At 39.6% G+C, this 19,816-nt stretch overlaps 1 protein-coding gene across 1 annotated transcript in view; it reads right to left on the reverse strand.

Annotated features, from left to right (window-relative positions):
* Positions 1-3,041: 3,041 nt before the first annotated feature.
* The window catches only part of SNAP91 (synaptosome associated protein 91), a 68,366-nt gene continuing 51,591 nt past the window's right edge, over positions 3,042-19,816 (reverse strand). The window contains exons 17-29 of the mRNA XM_005153141.2: positions 19,537-19,794; positions 19,253-19,330; positions 19,075-19,146; positions 18,500-18,583; positions 17,533-17,616; positions 13,429-13,566; positions 12,020-12,169; positions 10,649-10,679; positions 9,342-9,453; positions 7,504-7,587; positions 7,329-7,433; positions 5,739-5,839; positions 3,042-4,492 (exon numbers count right to left, since the gene is read on the reverse strand). Of these exons, the coding sequence (XP_005153198.1) occupies positions 5,747-5,839; positions 7,329-7,433; positions 7,504-7,587; positions 9,342-9,453; positions 10,649-10,679; positions 12,020-12,169; positions 13,429-13,566; positions 17,533-17,616; positions 18,500-18,583; positions 19,075-19,146; positions 19,253-19,330; positions 19,537-19,794 (1,289 nt within the window). The 3' untranslated portion in view covers positions 3,042-4,492; positions 5,739-5,746. The remainder of the gene's footprint in view (positions 4,493-5,738; positions 5,840-7,328; positions 7,434-7,503; positions 7,588-9,341; positions 9,454-10,648; positions 10,680-12,019; positions 12,170-13,428; positions 13,567-17,532; positions 17,617-18,499; positions 18,584-19,074; positions 19,147-19,252; positions 19,331-19,536; positions 19,795-19,816) is intronic.

Genomic DNA, 19,816 nt, shown 5'->3' on the forward strand with positions numbered 1-19,816 from the left:
ATGCTCTAATACCCAAGATAGAATTTGTATATAATGATTAATTTGTAGAGTAAACTGGTCTCAATACTACTAATTTTTCCCTCTTTCTTCCCTTGCTGATCTACTAAACTTGTTTTTTTCCCCATATTTCAAAAGAGAAATTATCTATTCTCCTCCCTGATTCTTTGAAATAAAGCCAAATGTCAAGGTTTTGAAACTGCTCTGTCAGTTGGTTAAAGCCAGGCCTTTGCTACCCACATTGTTCGCAAAGTTTAATTAAGGGAAAGGGAAGAGGTGGTGAAGCTTAAGGAGCCAGGATCTGGAACAGAAAAAATGGCAGTGCTGTCTGCTTTAAAATATGCATAGCCTCTCTCCTTCTGTAATCCCATCTCTGAAATTCTTTATTTGTCCCTTCAGTACCACTCAGCGTCTGCCACTTCCCACGTTGCTCACAGCACTAGCAATATAACACATGAGGAAAAGGTTCTCTCTTTTAATAAAATTTCTGATATATTTCATGTTCTAGAAGAGCTGGATCACTAACTCCATGTGTCATCTTTGTGTCACTACCATTACTTTTACCACAGGAAGTTTCAGTTGGCTTTTCTAGGCATTAAGTCATTGGGACTTTTGTCCCCCATGCAGAATTAAGTTGCCTGAGCAGGCAGCTCTTATTCTGGCGTGAGAGATGGGGAAGGAGGAGCAGGAGCCAAGATTCATGCCAAAAACACAAAACAATGTCAGCTATGGCTACTGGACATTTCATGAGCTAGATGCTGTGAACTACCAGTTAAGCACCACCTCATCTCAAATGCCTTTACAAAGCAAATCTCCACACCTCCCACCCCAGCTACAGTTTTTGCCCTAGAGTTTCCTGTTTGGCTGTTAAGACAAGTTTCTAGCTTTTGCAGTTGCCTTACTAAATCTTAAGAACAGAATTTCAGGTAGCAGCCTGATTTTGCAACCAGCCTGAAATGTTAAGGTGGTCTCCAGGATGTTAGATGACAGCAATGAGTTAGCTCTCACCATCCAGGCTTTCCTCTGGGTAAACACCAGCATCAATCCAGAAGTCCTTCACTCAAGCTACAGTATGTTTTGAAAGGTATACATTATAAAATAAAGCTAAAAATCTCAAATAAGGCCAATTAAAATTAATGCCAAATGGGGAAGAGGAGTAGGAGACACTGCTAACCCCAAACATTCAGAACATCAGTCAGTTCTGAAGAACAAGTTGGGGGCTTTTGTTCAAACCTCTACACTAAGCTGAATATTTATCACTCCTTAAGGCACCCAGTACTTAAGGGAGAGCTACAGAAGTAGCATGTACTAGAGATGCTAGCTTCTAAAGAAGCCAGCACACAGAACAGCAAGAGCTTGGGTAAGGGACATATTAGTTGTCCAAAACCTGTCCTCCTGTCATGAAAAATGCAGGGAAGGGAGACAATTTCTTCCCCCCACAGACAGGAACCCTCCTCCCCACCCACTCTTTGCTATAGCTGTTACTGAGAAGTGGTTAGTCATAGCAGGGCACAGATGCGTTTATGCCTGGATGATGAAACCCTGATGATAACAAGAACATGTTCTTTTCTAAAGGACAGGAGACAACTGCTTGTTTTCCTTGCAAGCCAGATTTTAGAATTCCTCTGTGATATGGAGTATGAGTCACTTTTGTTTAGCCTTAGCACACTGAAGAAATACACCAGTTTTACTTCCCAACACACACAAGCTTCTTACTTTTCCACCATGTTTGTTTTCTGTCCAGACTTCTACTTCCTCACAGGATATCAGATGCCACACACACTGCAGACTGCACCAAGCTACTGGCCGTGAGGTCTACAGAAGACCAACAAGAGTAAGGTACAAGGGTAGCAGACATAGTTGAAGTTGATGCAGAATGGCAATTACTGCATGGCAGGGGTATGTACCCAGCAAAGAAAAAGCCCTCACGCTTGAGGTTTGGCCCCTTGAAACATGTAACATTGCAAACATTCATTTGCAGTTCTGTTGCAAGTTCATCATCTAAATTTGAACGAGACATCAATAAACTGGTCTGAATGTATGTACATGTTTGGTTATGACTGTCCTCTGAAAATGCTGTCCTTACTTTGGGAAGACATGCACAACATAGTGGTAAGAAGTCAAGCACTCCCTGCATTTGGAAAGACATAGCACATAGGAAGGATAGGCAAAATCATGGTGAGACTTTCTGGAGAGTTTCATGCTCAAAATGTGACAAAACAGTAATTTGCTGAGCTTACAGATTTCTAATCCAGAACACCCTGAACCAACAGGGCACACATCCTAAGGCTGAAGCATAATATCAACTTTTCCAAGGCCAAACTTGATAGATTCAGAATACCAACATAGTAGTAAGTGAAAGAACCCCAAATGAATAACCAAAAAAACTCTTGAGCAATGCTACTCCCTGAATGGTTGCATAACTTGGTCTTTGAAATCCAGTAAGTCTTTGAAATCCAATTCAAGATTCAAGCCTTAACAGAGCGTGATCAAGTTGTTTCGGTGTTTTGTTGCTTACAAAGTACTTCTAAGCAGTCTTTGGCATTCAATACTGCTTCATCACTTCATTTTGTTACTAAATCACACCATACAGTTTAGTACATTAAAGTCTCTCTTGTATGAAATGTTTTTTCCTCCTTTCATCCTGCCATAAGATGAACTACAGCACAATCAATTCATGTAGCATTGTAGCTATGCTACCTCTCAATAAGCTATTTGAACAGGAACACAGGAAAGAAATCAGGACCAGTATTATAAACTTTCACAGTTCCAATATTACTTCATTTTAAGGAGATAAAGAGCTCTAATGAAGCCTCCCGCGATGTTATAAGTCAAAGTAGAGAATTCTTTTCTCCCTCTCCCCACTTTACTTGTGGCTTTGTACTCTGTCTTTGTATGGATCTCTCCTGCAATGCTTAAAGATCAGCAAAAGTCATTACCACAGGCAGCAGACTCAGTGTCAAGACCTATATGCATTTTCCCCCTCTCAAAGTGTATTACTGTGCTCAACATATCTCAGCGATCATGAAACTGGCAACAAGATATTTACTTTGATCAAGGTGTTTATTGCATCTCAGAGGACACACATGCACTGGGGTTTCTTGTTGGGTTGGTTTGGGTTTTTTTTTTTAGCTTTTTGTATTCTTTTTTTTAAACTGAAATACAAAGAAGAGCCATTTTGAAATTAGCTTTTTATAGAACTTTCCCATAACAGTGTATGTTATCCCTACAGCAAATTCAGATACAACCACTTTTAATGGTACCATACATTGATTAAATAGTTCATTTGAAAGACTTTAGATGAATATCTTTCCAACCCAATATGCTTTTACAGAGAACTGCCAAGCCACTTGTAACACTGATCAACAGTGACCTCATTGAAGAGTCAAGATCTTACGCCAAGCCATCAGCAGAAACAGTATGAGAACAAATAAAAATTAAAGAAACACAGTATGTACAGTAAAGGGCATGGATCTCTGGATCAGAATTAAATCTAATCACCAATAGTACAAAAGCTACTCACAGCGCATTCGGGGCAATGGAGAAAACACTAGCCTAAGGCGTACACAGGTCAGCACTAAATTAAGAGATGTACATAAGAACTGAACAGAGATGAGTAACATCGCTTTTAATGTTTTGACTACAGATATACCAAAGAGTGCTCTCGTATTTGAAATCCCTTCATGCCAGCACAACTATGGTTGCTTTTTCCAACTACATGGAGAGAAATTGACCCTTTACTTATTTTCAGTGCATTTAGCAAGAACTGATAAATATGCCAATTTTAAATGCAAAAACTTAAATACTTAAAATAAAAGATTTTAAAAATAAACCCAGCAATAAATATGGTATTCTTTCAGATATGTTTTTTCATTCTTGGTAAATCATTGAAAAAGTATTTTGTTACGGAAGTTTACCTTTATATTACTTTAATTATCTTAACATATACAGTGCCACAAAAATAAAACATTTTTTCCACAACAATTGAGATTTCTGTGACTGGGAAAAAAGAAATGTATTCCGTACAATTTCATAAGTATTTTCCTTACTATCTGGTATTATCATACTATGTTTTGTAACAGATAAAGGAGAAATTGAGTCCTAGGGAAATTTTAGGTGTCCTCAAAAAGTTATATACATTGAAACCTTCAAAAACCACAGACATCGTTCCAAATGGCTCACCAAACAACAGCTGCATAATCTGCCCCTGTGGGATAGGTTCAGAAAAGCACTAGAAGGCATCAGAAACATACATCCATTGTTTAAATTGTAAAACACAAATAACCCAAGTACACAAATTTCGAGAGAGTAGGGATAACAGCTAGGGTAGTACACATTCCTAATGTTCACTTTCACAGCTGTGCTACACGTTTCAGGAGGAAGAGAAAGTCTGAGTAAGCGCTGGGTTTGGTATTGGTGGCTCACTTTGAAACTCTGAGCATCCGCTTGTAGACTCCAAACTCATGTTTTCATCATCCAGTCAGAAAAACTGCAGCTGTGAATATAGAAAATATTAGATGAAAACCAATATAGTAAGTTAGATAAAACACAATGTAGAAAGAGCACCAAAACTGCTCCTCACTTCACACTTAAAAGGAGTTGTTACCACGAACAGCAGTCTTCCCACAAGCAGTTATGAATCTGTCTACTATAAACCCATTGGAACCAGTGAGTCCCAGCAATGAAGGTGCATCACCACTCCAGGCCATCTCCAACAAGTACCAGGTACACCTTCAGTGGAGGTGGAATTTGGAAAAGAGGGAAGTGGGACTGGGTGGTGCTTGTCAAGAGCAGCCTGATCCCATCCGCTGCTGCTAACTCAAGTGCAGAGTGGGCTTAGAATATGGCTTTGAATTAAGCTACAGGAAGAAAGAGAAGGGATTTATGAAGAAGGCTTTAAAGATATGTAATGATCGTCCTCTCCTCACTTGACAAATTATTCTGGTCTTAAATATAAAATGCCTACCTTACTTCTGCATTATCGTATTTTCATTGGCTTAAGTGTCAGTTCAACCTGATTTATCTACTCGGCCATCTTCACATCCTGCTCCAAAACCCTCACAGTAATGGCTTTGCCATTTTTCCTTCCCTTCTGCAGTGCTGTTCTTTTACTCCTCCTCCATTTTTTTCTTTTTATTTACTCCTCTTTTCTTACCCACTGTTGTTCTACACAGCACTGATCAGGACCTCATACCTTAGCATTCAGAATAGTAGCACCTTGAAAACTGTAAAGCAGGATGTGTAAGTTTTTCCTCTTTTGATCCCTTCACACCTATGATACCAAATCCGTTTCCACACCCACAAGACTGGAACAAGACTATTCAGCACTGATTTGGCCCCAGTATTTATACACTGTTATTATTCTATTTGTTTCAGTATTAATTTCAGGAAAAAGAAAGAAAGAAACAAGCAAACAAAAAAACCCAACAAAACCAAACCTAAACCCCATGGATGGAACCAAGGTAAAAATGGAAGCTACAGAATGAAGATAGCTTTGCCTGGCAATCACTTTTGGAAAAACAAACAAACAAACTAGCCAAAAGTCAAGCTTTCAGGCTAAAATTAGAAGTGTGGACAGATAATGCGTTTTTCTGTTTAAACCAGCACATTATAGTGCATGTTTCTACCTATCTCTGCTGCTACAATTTTATCAGTCATATTCAATCTACTGGCCTAATCAACATCTGTGTGCCAAACATGTACCACAGCATAACATGCTTAGGCAGGCAGCCACAGAATACCTTATTGTTTACAAGAAATCCTTGATGTTAAGATCCGCTAATGGGTCCTTTGTTGGAGGTTTCTTGGGACTCTGAGTAGCAGGAGTTGGGCTTGGAGAAAGCTAATAGACGCCAGCCAGGAAGGCAGAACAAAACAAAGCAGACAAGGGTACACAAGCATTAGGTAGATACAGCTGGTTCTCACATAAGCACACTGCAAGCATACAAAGTCTTCATTTTTCCACAAGTTCAGCATGTTGCTATTTTGCTCAAGCACTGTTTAGAGTCCATCCTTACTAAAGGGTTAACAGTGTTTGGCTGGTTTAATGGATAAGAGTATAGACACTACATATTCTAATTAGCATAGCTTCAAATCACTCTCTCTCTGTAAGACAGAATGGTGTTAGGATCATCAACCCAGACAGAAGTTAAACAACTGTTAGATGTTAAACACCAAGTGCAGAATAAGCAGAGTGCATGCTGCAGGGTATGTCTGAAAACCCCCTTGACTAGCATTTTAGTACAAGTTGTTCTACATTGGTAATGTAAATAAGAGTCAAAAGGGTACTTGAGACATTACTATATTACACTCTGTTCCTCCTCTGGTAGGTACAAGTATCATCAGTTTTTCCACAGAAAATACCAGGTTTTCAAGTTCCATGTATCTCTTCTCACTAGGGAGCCACATGATTCTGTCGTTCTGTCCTTACTCCTCCCCATCCCTGCCTTAGTCAGGGCACTGGAGATACCATGTATGCAGCCCTGGCACCTCAATGACTACCCTTCTCTGAGAAAAAAATGTTTGTCTCCCATAGTATTATTCTTGATAATCTAAGTGCAGAGACTGTTTAATGTGGGAGGAAAAGCAAGATCAAGTACCTTCTCAGAGTAGTTTCAAGTTCTTCCCATTCTACACAGAACACCCAGACAAACTTCAATGGGGATGTGGCTCCTTAATTAAAATGTGTGGTTTGCTACAGGTTGATGGCTTACAAAGGAATATAGAGTGACTAAAAATTAAGATTATTCATTTGCATTCCTCCACCCCAATGTAACTTAGAAGAAAAACTTTACCCCACAGTATTTCAATTTGTGTATCACTGTGGAAAGTATGCATCCTGAGTGCTCCAATGTTATATGCTCTATGGTAATTCATACTTAAATGTATTTGTTATGTACTGACAGAAGACCAGAAAACTACCATCCTGAAACAGATAAAGTTGTATGTACTGAGAAAGCCTGTTCATAAGCAGAAGGCCAGTTTTCTGAGGAATCTTTTTGGCTGGAAGGGAAGATGCTGAGTACAGCTCTAGTAAACTTTTACCAGCTCTGAACAGAATAGGAATACCCATCAGCTTTGAGCTTTTATTGAGGTAACACCCAAAACCAGATCTAGATGTGGTTAGCTGTACAAAACCTCTTCCACTTGTCTCATACAAGAGAACTGACAAATGAAAACGTCAACACAGTTCATGTGATCTATTGCAAGTCAGGCAGCTCATACCACATTTACAGACCTATAGTTAGAACTGAGCTGAGATGATGCATCTACACTAGCTACATTCTAAAGAAAAGGAGAGCAATCAATATTCATCTAGCAGTAACATATACCTGTACGCCAGGGCCAGTGGCAGCTCCAAATGGTGGCCTCATCATAGGCTGCCCATACATAACTGGCTGCTGGGGCATCATGGGTACGCCTGCGCCTGCTGGGGGCTGTGAATAAATGCAGTGTGAGTACAATTCCGGGTAGAGAAAGGAGAGCAGCATAACAAAAGAGACTCACCATCCCAAATGCGGCCCCTGGCTGTGGGACAGGTGGGGTACCTCCTGCGGCAGGAACAGCGCTTCCTGGAGGCACGGCTCCCGTCTAAAAAATGTTTTTAAAACAACTTAAAAAAGCAAGAATCTCTGTCACACCAAGCATCTGGAAACTGCACGGAGCCCCCAGAAGTCTCAGAGCTGTTCTGGACAGTAAGCTGTTATGCAGCAGATAATACCTAACCTCAAAATCACAATGCTTCAAAGAATGAAAAAGTTGAATGAGTCCTTATGCTGATGCTCAGCTTGCTTCTTCAGAAGAAAGCATGGGTGACAGACTCCATTCTCATCATGAAGAGACTCCATTTACTGAATACAATTCAAATTAGGCCCAGGAAAGCATGTACTTTCCTCCTCCTTCTACATAGTGTAAGAAAGCATTGCAGTTTCAAAACTGATAGGCAAAACACTATAGCACTTGTAGCACTGTATTTTAGTAAAAGTTTAAACAGATTGTAAAGCTAAGAGAAATAACTGCTATAGTTACACCCATGTTTCATGAAATGCTATCAAAACATCCAGCTTTCAAGAAAGAATCCTTATTTATCAGACAGTAAACCCATTACAAGATCAGGCTGATGTTACAGAAGTTAGAAATTTTGGGTAGTACAAGTCATCTGATAGTTCACATTCAAGTAAAGCAAAGACAGTTTGAAGCCATTATTTTCAAGCTTACAGCACAGAAATGGTTAATCACTACTATCATATTCAAAACACTGCCTGAGAATTATCTGCTGGGCAGACAGTCCAAGAGCAGCCATATTAGGTAACTTGTAGCAAGTTTTAAACAGCAGTAATAACTGCAGCACAGGTAAGAAGCTGTTAGTATCTTCGTGTTTAGTGAGTAGAATAAGAGATCAAAAAAAGAATCACTTACACTGTACAGTATTGCCCAGCCTTTCTATTAAGAAAAAAAGTTGATGTTACAACTAATATGTTCAATGAAATACCAAGTTCAGGGAATCTTTTTATCTTCCATAAGGTTAAGGAACAAACCGGAACACGCTTAGAGTCACATTAACATCTGGCTGTGGAAGCAGGGATCTGAACGGATCATGCTCCCCTTTATCAGTCCTTTCCTTCCCAATCCAACCTTTTTCAAATGGAGGTTGTTTAATGCCCTGCATAACTTTGATGTGATGAGGTATCACTGCTCTTTGGATTACTCTTGTAACTTACTCATGACAAGTTGCCTTATGCCAAATTTAGATTTTTAGCTCAATTCAACCCTTTTCTCTCAAAGTTAGTGTGTCCTGATACGTTTTACAGGGCAAACTTAATTTTTCCAACAAACTGCTTTACTCTGCTAAACAAGTTACCCATTTCTAACCCAACATCAATACCTGATCTGAATACTGTGTAGTCTTTTCAACTTCTTAATTCAGGAAAGCTTGAGAAAAACCTATTTATTTTCTTTCCTTCCAGTAGTTCAACTTTGCACCAATACCATTGTCTTTTGGGTATTCACCTGATCCTGGTGCTGGCAAGACCTGTACAGCTAACCTCACACAGGTGTCACAAGAGGACACTTGGAAATGTCCACAGGTATTAAGTGTTTATGTAGAATAACATCATTAGTGTAATATCTTGATACATATGCCAGTGTATTTTTCATTGACCTCAACGATTTATTTATGACAGCATAAATCTGGTCTTAAAAATGTGACTTGAAACAATCATATAGTTTATACAGAACCAAACTCTAGCTGAAGTAGACAGGAGTGGTACCTACACATATGATTGCATAGTCTCCTAAAATACTGATGTTTCAATACCAGTGGTATCAATGGATTGACCACCTACCAAAGGACCACTTGGGACACCACCAGTTGACCATGTTGCAGGTGCTACTTTTGGCTGCCAGTTGGCTCCTCCTGTTAACTTTTTCTCTCCAGCGTTCCACTGGAGGTCTCCCCTAATAGACAGGGAGAGAGACAGAGCTATTATTTGCATACCTCCACAGTGAAAATGAAAACCAGTTGTGGCATACATTAACATTAGTTTATGGTGTATGCAGTTATTAACAGAAAGATACTACACTTTTAGTGCCACTCAGTTTCAAGGGTTGTTAGCAGTAGACACCCGTACACTCCATACTGAAGTCAGTAAAATGGTTATGGCCTTTGTGGTGAGAATTAAAGAGAAGTTTTACTTAGTATTGACTCAAGGTAACATATTATTGCATATACCCTTGCAAAGTTGGAAGAGGGACTGCTACTGCCTATTCTACTGGTGCCAGGCAATACAGCTGCCTGCTAGAGGTCTTTGAAAGGTCATTTCATTGCTGGAAATCTTGCTCTGACAGCTGAAGGAGGAAAGCATTCAGTTCTGAAAAAAGCTGATAGATACAAAAGAAACAAATCATTCATAGAATAAAAGGGCTGTTGCAAAACCAGATTTTGTTAGCGGCTGCTCTGTCCAGAATAAGATACACCATTTGAATGAAGTAGGAAACTTAAGTTTTGGGGATAAACTTCATTATGTGCTTATACATATCCATCCTATCATCTCCACAGAGGCACAAAACATTCTCAAGAACATGCATTATAAAGTGGTCTTGCATACAGAGGAAAACTCAACACAGAAGTAAGAAAACAGATTAAGAAGATATATTAAAAAATAAATGCAATTCTGTAAATATTTTTTTTTTTTGCAAAAGGAAGATTTTCACTGCATGGAATAAAATGCCTACATGATAAGCACATTCAGTATCTTCAAAAAGATGAGCAAAACTATTACACATTAGCCTATATTACTGAGGGAAGCTATACAATTTATTATTTGGACTACTTGTTCATCTTAAGTTGTTTGGAAACCAGCTACCCGATATGAAGATGGTAATACACATTTACAAAATAATAAAGACTCAGATTAAAGCCAGCAAGTTTAAAAGCTATGTCAGGAACATTTAACCTTAATTATTCAGTGAACCTATATAGAACAGAATACTTTTTCCAGAATTTTGTGAACTGATTTTTGAGAGGGGGGAGGGGATACAAAATGAGTTCATTGATTCTTAATAAACACAGATGTAAGACTATATAACAGAGTTGAAAAGTTTGTTTGTGTTGGTTCTGTTTGCTTGTTTTGTTTTTTAAAGTCGAACTTACTTTTTTGAAGTGGTGCCAGAAATTCCAAGATCTGAAAATTGTGAGAAAGATTGAAGAAAAAAAAAAAAAGTCATTTGTTAATAAATTAAAGCATGTCAAAGTAACAGCTCATGTTTCATTGCACATGGGCTTATACAGAATAATAATGTTTTGGCTGTCTTCATTTAGGCAGCATCAGAGGACTGGCCACATGTACCCCTTCTTTAAGACAAACTTCTTAGCAACACTGCAGATGCCTTATACTTCAGCAAGCAATTTTTGCTCCATAAGCAGACCAAAGTAACAACAAATTTAGGTCTACAAAACGCAAAGTTATTTAAGAGCACAGAACTATTTACCATGAATAAGTTTCTGTTCCTCATACATATAGAAACATACATGTAAATCTCAATGTCACCTGGAAGTTTTGCACAGATTTATCTGCTCTAGCATACATGGGAACTCCAAGTAGTTTCCTTACTCTTTAGAAGAAGTTTTAAGCTAAGTTTTAAAGAATACTTTTCTGACATGACCAGCATAAGTCATGTAAGTCACAAATTGCTAAGTTTGATTCCCCCCCCCAAAACCTGGATATACCAAATGACTTGCAGAAAAGGCTTCAAGTGATTAAGAGTCCTGCTGACTTCCAAGCATAGTAGTTTCCCCACATACTTAACAGAAAAGTAGGCATCATAAGATCAGCTAGGTCTTTGCTGGGGTACGTTTACATATACTGACAGAGTATTCTATTTGTGCAATCCTCCAAAGTATGACTTTAGTATTATTACACCTTAGCCTAGGCATGCCTGTTAGGCTTTTGAGGGGCCTGCTACTACTGATCTTTTGTTATAAAGGCTCTAGCCCTTTTTCTACTACAGGAAAAAGAACATATTCTAGGTTAGCATTTCAAGAACATGTTTTGGAAAGTTCACTTGCTGAGAGAAGGTCTGTTGCTGGCTGCTGTGCAAGCCTCACCCCACTTCTCCTCTCATTAAGCAAGAAATCAGCTATGTGTTCACCAGCTTTTCTGCTTATCTTGCACAGTGCTATCATATGCTGTAGACAATTTTCACCTTGCCATCTTTCTGCTTTCCAGAGGGCACATCCATTAAGAGTCTGATGTGCCTCTGAATGTACCTTGGACATTCCCTTGCTACAAAACACATCTACTGAATAGATCCCAATATTTGACTGAGATCCTGGGCAGAAAGACCAACAGTTTATGAACCCAGACTACGAGCTATCTGAATCAGGCCTTATTCCCGACTATAGCTTTTCCGATCTCCCCAGAGAAACAGAAGGACATTGAAACAAATTAAACAGGTATTTGGCTCTGTGGAAAAGTAACACAGTTGTATGCCATACCACTCAAACCCAAAATCTGTCACTTACTGCCTACTAGGTTTGCAAGAGATGAATCAAGATCACTTCCAAGGCCTTTGCTAGCTGCTGAAGGAGGGACTGTTGCTGTGGCTGAAGGTGCTATAGATTGACCAGAAGGAACCATAGTTGGCATAAGAAGATCACCTAAGCCATCAAACACTGAAAGTGAAAGGAAAACGGGTTAGAACAGTATCTCTGGTAAGGAAAACACTACCTGTCACTTCACGGTTGCTCTGACAAATCTATCACAGACAACCACATCACCAAACATTGTCTGACATTACAATTAATGCCAACAAGGGCATGCATGTCATTTTACTAGACACCAAATGTCAGTAATCCTGAAAGAGCTATACCAATAAGACTAATATGGGAGGGCATGCCTAAAAGGACATTCATTGGAGAGCTGAATCTGTGTAGATACAGCACCACTTCCACACGACAGTACTTTTCTTACAGACATCCTTAGAAAGATGTTAGCTGTACACGCATTTGTGAAGCGATGTTAATTAAAAATGTCTTTAAAATTCACATCTTGCAGCAAACACCAGTCAGAATTACTGTGGTAAAGGCAGTCTGATACCTTGACATCTTAGGGTAACAGGATTGAAAGTCTCAAGATGTTATTATTCACTCACAAGCAGCAGGGAATCAGGACAACCTAGTAACATCTTATTAGATCAGAAGGAACCAGAACCATCCACACTGACAGCCATTAGTCCAGTCATAAAACTCAGAAGTTCGTTTTTTAGATCACATGAAGTCAAACCATCTTGTACATCTCATGCCCGCATTCTGTCTTCTGATCCATATTTGAGGTACATGCTAATGTTAAGTCGACACAAAGGGGTAGTATGTGCACTAGCAAGCAACCAAATAACCAAGCAGCAGTACTACTCCAACCATTTTTTCTTATACAGTTGCAGAACTCACCAATTTAAAGTTTGTAGCAAGGACCCAGCATGGAAAATATAGAATGGAAGAGATGCAAACAAAACGATAGCAGTGATGACAGTTTAAGCTTATAATCAGGCAAAGAACACTATCCCAGTCTCTGTTTTGTGTACACTCGGGTGCCATGCAAGCTCAAGAACAGCTTCAGCAGCAGCAGCAAGATGACTTGCCTATATATTTGATTTATAGAAGAGTGTTTTCCTTGTGTAATTCCTGATTCATGCAATCAGGCACATGCAAGGGTGTTCACACTAGTGTGTTTTTTACTGATGTAGGAGAATAGAAAATAGGTACAGAGAGCACTTGAGTGCACACCAGCCTAAACATCACCGGGGGTTCTTCCAGTAGAGAAGGAACAAAGAAATTACTGATATTTCTTGTACTCAGAGCCTAAATATGGTGTTAATAATTAATCTAATATAAAACACATTAGAAAATTCGTAGGAAGAAACCCTGTGGCTCACCTGATGCATCAAACGAACTGCCAGTCGTTGGAGCTGTTGACCCAAAAGCTGCATCAAAGTTAGGCTGTAGTAAGCTGGTTTGAGCTGGAGTAACTGGGGATGGTGATGGAGAGGGAGCAATAAAAGAACCTCCAAAGCCTTGAAAAAGCCACAAAAGAGAGGTATGGACACTAGAGTCAGTCTGATGGTTTATGTTTAACAAAAAAAACAAACAAACAAAAAAACAAACAAAAAAAACCAAACCAAACCAAAACCGATCTATAAAAGGCAGTAGAATAGAGACAGTTCTTACTAGACCAATGTAAATAAGTCAGTAGTACACAAGCATACTTGGTATGTCAGGAATGACCCAGGGAATCTAAAATTCTATCAGTCACCAATAAAAACTTTAATGTGTGTTATTTAGACTTCTGCAGAGCCTGGCCAATCAAGCAGAGGACACAACTCTTCCCATACTACACCCTATCATTCAAGATAAGTAACTACACAGGCAGAACGCAACAATCAAGAAATAGTTCAGGAAAAAGATAAAAAGAGGACTAACTTGAGAAAAGCCTATGATCATTGATCAACCACTGTAACAGTCATTCAGAAGACACTGTCTTCCTAATCCGGTTTAGTCTCTCTTGCCATCTTAAAACATTCCGGTCTCCCTCATAAAAATGTCTTCAAGCTAGTGCCTACTGCGCTACCCTACCCCCCCCACGCCAAAGCAAGATCAACAGCATGCACAACTGAACTGCTTGTAGGCTGGAGAATCTCCATGATTAAGGTTAATGTATATATTATAAACCCTATATTTAAATAAATAAACCCTACTCATGACTGTTCTCAAAATCCCTCCCTTGGCCTCCGTATAATTTGCTCTCCCTTGCAACTAAAGCTTATTTATACTATCTACAGAATCTGGAAAATTATTATATAGGCAAAGACTACTGAAATGACTGCCTTACAGTCCTTATTTGTCCAGCTAATCATTTCTGCCTATGGACAGAAGCTTGAACATTTACTCATTTTAGAATATCTGTCCTAGATCATCACCTTCCAGTAACTGAAGGGGGGCTATAGGGATGCTGGGGAGGGACTATTCATTGGGGGTTGTAGTGACAGGACAAGGGGTAACGGGTTGAAACTTAAACAGGGGAAGTTTAGACTGGGTATAAGGAAGAAATTCTTTACTGTTAGGGTGGTGAGGTACTGGAATGGGTTGCCCAGAGAAGTTGTGAATGCTCCATCCCTAGGGTTTGTTCAAGGCCAGGTTGGACAGAGCCTTGGGTGGCATGGGTTAGTGTGAAGTGTCCCTACCCATGGCAGGTGGGTTGGAATTAGATGACCTTAAGGTCCTTCCCAACCCTAACTATTCTATGATTCTATGACCTGTCCCAAGGCAAAGCTCCATGCATTCAACTATCTGCAAAAAAGTAATAAATCTCTGAAGAATCAGACCAGAAGCAGGCTGAAAAGATACAGGGATGACAAAGACAGCTGACTGCAGCAGTTCCTACAGCACTGGAGTCATCTAAAGATCCCATGCTCAGTTAGATCCTTCCCATTTCCTGAGTGATCTTAATTCCACAGCTTTTAGCTTTGTGCAACTTAACAGCAACATCAGGCACAGAAGCCATAAAAATGCTTTAACAGATTAAGTTCCTAGTTGTCTGGGGTTTGCACAAGACCCAGAGTAAGTCTGCAGAAACAACAGTAACCAAGTTATATGTGTTGTCTGGACATCCCCAACTGCCTGACTTTGAGTTTGCTTTTGCTTACACATTCAAGTAGTATTTCTTGCAAGGACTTGCTATTACGGTATGTAGTGGGATATACATGCACACAGTTTAACTGGATAGAAGTATCTAGAAGGGAATTTATCAGCATGTATTTATGTAGTTATCAGCATAGTTCTAGTCTTGTCTGCTGAGAGGCTTAGAAAAAAGCATGAAAAAAACCCTACCATATTTGTTAAATGAGCCAAGAAAAGACTAGAAACTTGACAGCAGAACACTTGACAGCAGAAGACAATTATGCACAGTAAGTATGCTCATAACATTTGCATATAAACACTTAGTGCAACCAAACACTCATAAACCATGAAGGACAAGCCTTTAGCCACCATATGAATTCTGGACACTCTTACATTTAAAACTGGATTACACCGCAGGCTATACATCTGCCATTATCTAGAGTGAACAAATGTTTAGCAATACGCTGTGATGTTTAGACTCTATCTGCCAAACCAAAAAAAAGATTAAAATCTACTTGGAGCCCTTGTGAATGTATATTCAAAGCAAAATTAATTTTTGTCTTAAATCATCTATTCACCCCGACTGCTTCAGGCCTGCTTACGTATTTAGACTTATTACGTCCTCTTTATGATTTTGGTTTTGATTTAATGTGATTCATCAGATTCAGAGAGCACACTGATGAAGTTTAAGCCATCTGGAACATAATTCCTACTGGAATTTAAGGTTAGTTATGGATAAAGACAAAATATTTTGTATTGCAATGCTTGCATAAGCAGGATGAGCTTCTTCCCAATAACAGCTTTGAAACAGAACCAATAACATAAAACTACAAATGACTGGTATGTTTCAGAACCTACTACTCAAAGCCCTATCTCCGGCCTTAAGCTATCCATAGACTGTTGAAGTACTGTTTAAAAAAAAAGGTGGTTTTCCACCTTAAAATCCTGAAGTTGCCTGTACTAAAGCTTTAGCACGCATGTATGCATTATGTGCCACTTTAAGCAGCTGGCTTGCCAGTACTGGAACCAACAGAGAATGGACACATACATTATTGTTGTTGTTGTTATTATTATTATTATTATTATTATTATAATCTAGACTACTTCTACCTTCCTACAGCACAACTGGGCAACAGCCACACTTAGAGCAGGTACTAGAAAACGCATCCTCTTCTGAGATGGCTTCAGTGTGCAAGCACCTACCTGTATCAACTCACAGCACTTAGAACAGGTTACATACTGAAGTATCTCACATTATGTACTCCTCATCATGGAGGACCTCTCAAGAGCATATCAAGTCAAAGCATACACAGGGTTGGATTTCTCATACACTCCAAGCTGGCACAACAGACCTTCAGACAATGCTGACATCAGGGCCCACCATAGCTAGAGTGATTAGCAGTTGCATAAAGGGCAGACAAATCACTCCAGCTCAGAACTTATGCCACAAAGGTACAAAATGAAGCTAGCAATCCCCTTTGAAGTTCATAAAAGATAATCTACACGCTTTAGTGACAAATTCACCTTTCAGAAACATAGGGGAAACTAAGCCAAGTCTTCCTCAATCCACAAGTGCATCAGCTTCCTTTAAACCTGAGGAAGACATACTGGGACCTTGTTCTCTACCAACTTTAAACTGGCATGGGGTGGAGTCACAACTATTCAGTGTCATCACTAGAGCCACTAAGATACATGATACAGCATGAATTTTGGAGAACAGTACAGAATTCTGCTGATGCTATCTGTAGGATACAGACTACAATGATACAGTTATTAAACCTCTGAAATAGGGTGTGACAGTGATCCCACATCCAGCACTAGCAGAGACCTCATCCTGTATAAATAGAGGATCTCTATCACTTCTATGCCTTTGTACTCAGAAAAGCTCTCTCTCATCACCCTAGCTAAATGCAAGACTACTACCAAATTATTCATTCAAGCTCCTACCACTTAAGTGTATAACCTGTCTCATTTAAACCAACCAAGAAATTAAGATGAATTAGCAGTAAGGAACAGCAGCATAGCCTGCAATACTGCTTAAGTACTGCTACAGTCAGCCAAAGAAACTTCATATAAACACTCCTATTCAGTGACCAGTACAGAAAAAATAAGGCTTGTGCAGGAGGCAGGAAAATGAAGAGCATGGGAAGAAGATAATCTAGGAAGTTAACTTGTACTTCAGTATAGTGCCTCCATTATAAAACACTGGTTTTAGTTTAAGGCACCTAAAGTACTAGGAAATCTTGTGAACAAGTATTTTATTCCACTCCAGGAATCCACTTACACCCCGGAACATGAACGATTTCAATGACCATTTCTTAGTTTTGCCTTACAATAACAAGTTTTAAGAAGCTCTTTATTACCAGCAAGTAGGTCTGCAGAAGCTGAGGAACTAGAAGCAGCCTGGGTTGCAGGCTGGGGTTCAGAAGCACTACTTCCAAAAGCATCTAAAGGGAATTCCAGAAAGCATCAAGAAAAGGTAGAGGTCAATATTAAAGGCATCAATTAGTCATTTATCACCCACAAAAGATGACAGAAGGATAACCATTTCATTCACCAGAAGAAGAAAAGGAGAGTGCTCGGCCATCTTTAATGCAAAGCAGTACAATGGATGCAAAATTCAGGTGGAAAAAAGGAGGTGCAACAAACCAGTAGTAGAAAGAAATCACTTTTCTTTTAGTTGGGCCTCTTCTCAGAAAACCTATACAAACCACAGCATTCCTAGACAAGAGAGTTAAGCCGTTTGGAGATGAATGCATCAGATAAGAGCTGGGAATAATTTCAGCCAGAACCTACTGACTCACAATAAGTCTTTTCAGAGGAATATTTCACTAATATTTGAAAATTCACTACTTTTAAGCAACATTCCTGTTCTACAACACTCCTAAAATTGGTTGTGCTCATCCTAATTTCCACCTTGTCAAATCCAGCAAAAATCCTGTGATCCAGATACCCAGTTTGAAACAAGTCATGCTCAAAACTTCAGCTGCTTTGAGAAACAGAACTGAGAGAAAATAGTGTGACATGGAGAGTTCCACAAAAGAAAAAAAAACAGAACAGACTTTCATTGGATTTCTGAGGAAGAGCCATACATGCACTGACTGAAAACAGAATGGCAAGTGTCATGACAACAGAATGACCACAGTGAATGAATGACAGCTTATTTGCAGTTCATTATTGTGCAATACTAAGAAGTGGACATGCCAGTCTTAGCCATATTGCTACACAGAAAAGCTGTGAGAAGAAGAAACCCGCAGCTTTAGCAAAGCGCAAAGGTAATTGAAATGAAGTGATTCAACTCTGAAGTGGTGAGGAAAGAAAAATACCCACCACCAAATAGGTCAATCACACCTGAAGAATCCACCTTTGCTGGAGAGGCAGTGGGTAGAGGAGAGGGGGCTGCAAATGCATCCACTGCAGTAAGCACAGGATAAATAATATTTAGTATCAGCAAGGCAACAATGATAGCTAAATATTTCAAAGCCACCTGGGCTCCACCAGCTAGAACCACAGGGTTGGTAAATTCAGGTAACAGTCTTCAGAACTGCAAATAGAAGGGGTAACATTTCTCACACGGCAACTGGAAACCACAGTACTTTACAGAAAGCGTCGCTTATTAATAATTCTGTTATGCTTAGAGGCAGATTTATTCTCTCAACAACCACATTACTCACTCAGCTTCAGTGTCAGCCACTTCATGGTTTGCATCTTCAGCAACTGTACGTCTTGTGACCAAAGCATCAAGCCCGCAACTTAGTATATTGGCTTAAAGACGTTCATTGGCAAGAAGTTTGAGTTGTTTTCATTGTTTATTTCCCCCCCCCCCCTTTTTTGCCTTTTGGGAAAAAAAACGAACAACCAAACCCAGGAAGTCTGTAGGATGGCCTGTGAAAACAAGCACTCACCAGATAAGAGATCAGCAGTGAGAGAACTCTCAGGCACAGGAGAAGTTCCATGTGGTGGAGATGAAAAAGCATCTTCCAGTAATGAAGAAAAAACAAGGAGAAGTAAGTATCACTCAAGATAGTTTACATCATTGCACAGCATCAGAGCAACAGAGCATTGGAAAAACTCGCTCTTTACCTGTACCAAAGAGATCTATGCTAGGAGTAGCGTCTGGTTTAGGTGCTGCAGGTACATCAGGAGCAGACTCAAATAAATCTAAGGCCAAGAACATAACACATCTTTAACTCAATTTTGAAAGGTGGAACTGAAAGCAGAACTTTCAAGTTTTGCACATTGTATTTGAAGTTAGCAGGCTCTCTGGTTTGAAAGCCTAGCACACAGCATGCATGCAACATGGATTTGTTTGTTCTGTACTCTGACAGATCAATCCACCAGAATCAAAGAGTTAAAAACAAAATTACCACCAAAGATATCTAGAGCAGGAGGAGCAGAGGTGGTGGCGGTAGCAGGAGTGGTGGCAGTAGTGGTAGTAGCAGTAGCTGTAGTAGCAGTAGCAGCAGCAGTAACAGCAGCAGCTGGAGAAGGAGTTGTTGCAGGAACTGGAGTGGCTGCACTAGTTGTAGGGGTAACTACAGGAACAGCAGTCTCTGTTGGCTTCATAGCAAAGAGGTCCAGCTCAGGAGCAGCCTCTGCACTACCTTCGGATGGGGCAAAGGGGTCTTGTAAAAAGGAAAGGGGAAA

Source organism: Melopsittacus undulatus, chromosome 3 (genome assembly GCF_012275295.1).
Source record: "Melopsittacus undulatus isolate bMelUnd1 chromosome 3, bMelUnd1.mat.Z, whole genome shotgun sequence".
Taxonomy (NCBI): Eukaryota; Metazoa; Chordata; class Aves; order Psittaciformes; family Psittaculidae; genus Melopsittacus; species Melopsittacus undulatus.